Source organism: Cyprinus carpio, chromosome A24 (genome assembly GCF_018340385.1).
Source record: "Cyprinus carpio isolate SPL01 chromosome A24, ASM1834038v1, whole genome shotgun sequence".
In the NCBI taxonomy this organism is placed as follows: domain Eukaryota; kingdom Metazoa; phylum Chordata; class Actinopteri; order Cypriniformes; family Cyprinidae; genus Cyprinus; species Cyprinus carpio.
Genome location: NC_056595.1, coordinates 1,219,246 through 1,222,499, shown reverse-complemented (window position 1 = coordinate 1,222,499; position 3,254 = coordinate 1,219,246). Strand labels below are relative to the sequence as shown.

The 3,254-nt window shown below is 39.2% G+C and overlaps 1 protein-coding gene across 5 annotated transcripts in view; it reads right to left on the bottom strand.

The window, feature by feature from the left end:
- Positions 1-259: 259 nt before the first annotated feature.
- The window catches only part of LOC109106652 (collagen alpha-1(XV) chain-like), a 70,613-nt gene continuing 67,618 nt past the window's right edge, over positions 260-3,254 (bottom strand). For all 5 annotated transcript variants that reach the window (XM_042714005.1, XM_042714001.1, XM_042714004.1 and 2 more), the window contains 2 exons: positions 2,611-2,720; positions 260-1,058 (listed from right to left, as the gene is read on the bottom strand). In XM_042714005.1, coding sequence (XP_042569939.1) covers positions 800-1,058; positions 2,611-2,720 — 369 coding nt within the window. In that variant the 3' untranslated portion in view covers positions 260-799. The remainder of the gene's footprint in view (positions 1,059-2,610; positions 2,721-3,254) is intronic.

Below are 3,254 nucleotides of genomic sequence, written 5' to 3'. Positions count from 1 at the left end.
ATATGTGCAATAAATTCATCTTTAAAGCTGTGACCTCTTAAAGTCAGTTTACGTGATTTTTTCCCCACAACATTCCATTGTGAGGGGAAAACAGACGTGATGTTGGTGAATAATGTGTGTTAAACAGGTTAAGGCTGTGCCTGAGTCCCGACAAACAAGCCACGGCCGCAGACACAACTCTCACATTCAGGTTCACCGCAGGGCAGTCTTTATGAAGAAACAGAACAATATGAAAATAATAGGCACTTTTAGATCAAAATTGGAAAAAAAATGTTTTATTCAACAGACAAACACTGCTTCAATTTATGTGCTTTAAAAAATCTATGAAAAGGTGATTTGATGGTGATCTGATCTCTTCATCAGATTGATTACGTGGTCTGATATCAGTAAAACAGATGCAGTATCCAGAAATGAAAATAAACAGCTGCATCATTAATTGGAATAGTTAAATTACCTATTTATCCATACTCATTTTTGTATGATGTCCGGCCGCTGTATAAATAAAACATTGAAATTAAATTAAATACAAACAGAGTAAGAAACAATTAAATGACGTGATCAAAAAAGACTTTTCTTTGGAAAATCGACACCAAAAAAATACAATATGAAAAGTACAGTGCATACAAATGACGGCCAGTCTCCCAGTCTATCACTGGGAATCAGCCAATACACTTTACATTCTAGAGCCATGGCTTTGGTTGTGTTAAAGTTCATGTGGCCAGAGCCTGAGATCGATGGGTCACGGGCTTTTCCTCCGTCACGTCGTCCTGTCCGAACAAACGTGCAGACGCCGAGGGCTTCAGTATCTGTGGAACCATCTTCTGTGGCGAACCTGTGCCGTGTGGAGCTCCTGCAGGGTTTGATGGTCGTGGCTGGTCTCGATGCACAGGACGATGAAGCGGTTGGAGCAGCTGCGGGTTTGCTGGTTCAGTAAGCCGCTGTAGAGGAACGACGCTTGACCGGTGATGGCCATGTCACCCGCTCTCCACGACTCACAGTTCAGAGCGGACAGACGCTTGCCTTTCTCTGAAGAACCGTGCCACACCGCCTTCTGAGGCCTGAAACACACACACAGTTACAGCACAACGTTAAACAAGTAAATAACTTTCTGTTCATCTGTGAATCCTGGAAAATAAAATATTGTGCAGCACAACTGTTTTCAACATTGATAATAATCAGAAATGTTTCTTGAGCAGTAAATCATCATATCAGAATGATTTCTGAAGATCATGTGACACTGAAGACTGGAGTAATGATGCTGAAAATACAGCTGCACATCACAGAAATAAATTACACTTTAACAGAGATTCACACAGAAAACAGCTGTTTTAAACTGTAATAATATTTCACTGTTTTACTGTATATTAGATCAAATAAATGCAGCCTTGGTGAACAGGAGAAACGCAAAATAAACATTTATCCAACATTTAAAATGTATAGAAAGACTGTAAATTCTGAATGTGCGCCAATTTTTGTCTAATAAAATGCTCTTAAACACTAATTCTCAACCTTTTCGGCTTCTATTGTCCCAGAAATTATTCAAAGACCCCTGAAATAACAGGCTGAAATATTCCCTCTGATAATTCTGATATAATCTTACAATGATTAAGCAAAATGTCAGTAAATAAAACATTAATTAAACTCAATTCATTCATCATCACTCCAGATGTTTCAAGAACTGAATTTTCCTCAATTAAAGCAACAGTGGCTCAGTGAACAAATTCAAGTTGGAAAGATGGAAATATTCAGATTCTTAGCAGTTTTTAGCTATTTAAATAAATTAAAAATATATATTAAAATGATTTCAATCAAGTCAAATAATAATTCAATCATAAAATATAAGTGAAGTTTGCTAGAGTGAGAACGTTCTTCTCCTAAAACCATCGGCGTCTAGAAACAGCTAAATGTGTATCACTTTTCATATTGTGACATAAACTGAAGGCTACTGGTTAATTAAAAACAAGCATAAAATACTGATAAATAAATCAGACTAGTAGATGATCTGTGACTGGGACATGTACGCGTGTCCTGCTGTCACACATCTGATGGACACTTTAAACGTTCAGAGAAAGACGTGTTTTCACAGCTCAATGGGATTGTTAGTTTCCTAGAAGAGTGTAGGCAGTGGCTCTATGACACACCAGCCGCTCTTCTGTTCATACAGAGACTCTCCTGAAACGCCAAAAACATCCACAACCTACACAAACAAGCTTAAAACGGCTACTAGCTGACCACAATTACTGCTCCTCTGTCACGGTCTCTTCGAGGATATATTTACTGGCCTGGAGTATAAATACACATAAACACAGAACCAAAAATAAAGCCACGGGTGGAGAAATGTGAGAGCCAGAGGAGCAGCCGGTGTCGTCTGGACTGTGGTCAGGCCTCGCTTCAGAGCCTCACTCACACTGAACTACTCCAGATCAGCACTAGAGTTTGAGTAATTAATGAGGTGGACTCAACACAGACACGTGTGCAACTGTTTGCTTAAAATGTGCATGAAAGAATGACACAAAGCAACGAAGCTTTAAAGCATATGATTGGATCAGAAGCTGTCGAAGTGTTCCTCTAATCCTCAGAGCTGCGGTGAGAGTGTGCTGTAGTACTGACCAGAAGGGGTCGCTCATCACGTCTCGCCCGTCGAAGGAGTACAGCGGGACGCCGAGGGGGAGGAGGTGATCGGAGAAGATGCTGTCCCAGTTCTTGAACAGGAGCTCACCCTACAGACACAGAGCACACATCAGACCCAGCTTCTCTCATCACAGCTCACACAGTTAACAGAACATGCACCAACATCCAGATATAGACTCTTAAAGGGACAGTATCTTATATAACTGAGGCTGGAAAGCTTTGAAAGACACAAATAAAGTCTGACTGCATTCAGTAGCTTTGAGTGCAGTGTTCAAAAGTTTGGGGTTGGTAAGATTTTTAGTCTCTTCTGCTTATCTAGGCTGCATTTATTTGATCAAAAATACAGTAAAAAAATTGAAATATTATTGTGATTCAAATATCTGTTTTCTGTGTGAATCTCTGTTAAAGTGTAATTTATTTCTGTGATGTGCAGCTGTATTTTCAGCATCATTACTCCAGTCTTCAGTGTCACATGATCTTCAGAAATCATTCTAATATGCTGATTTGCTGCTCAAGAAACATTTCTGATTATTATCAATGTTGAAAACAGTTGTGCTGCACAATATTTCTGTGGAAACTGTGATACATTTTATTTTTCAGGATTCACAGATGAATAGAAAGTT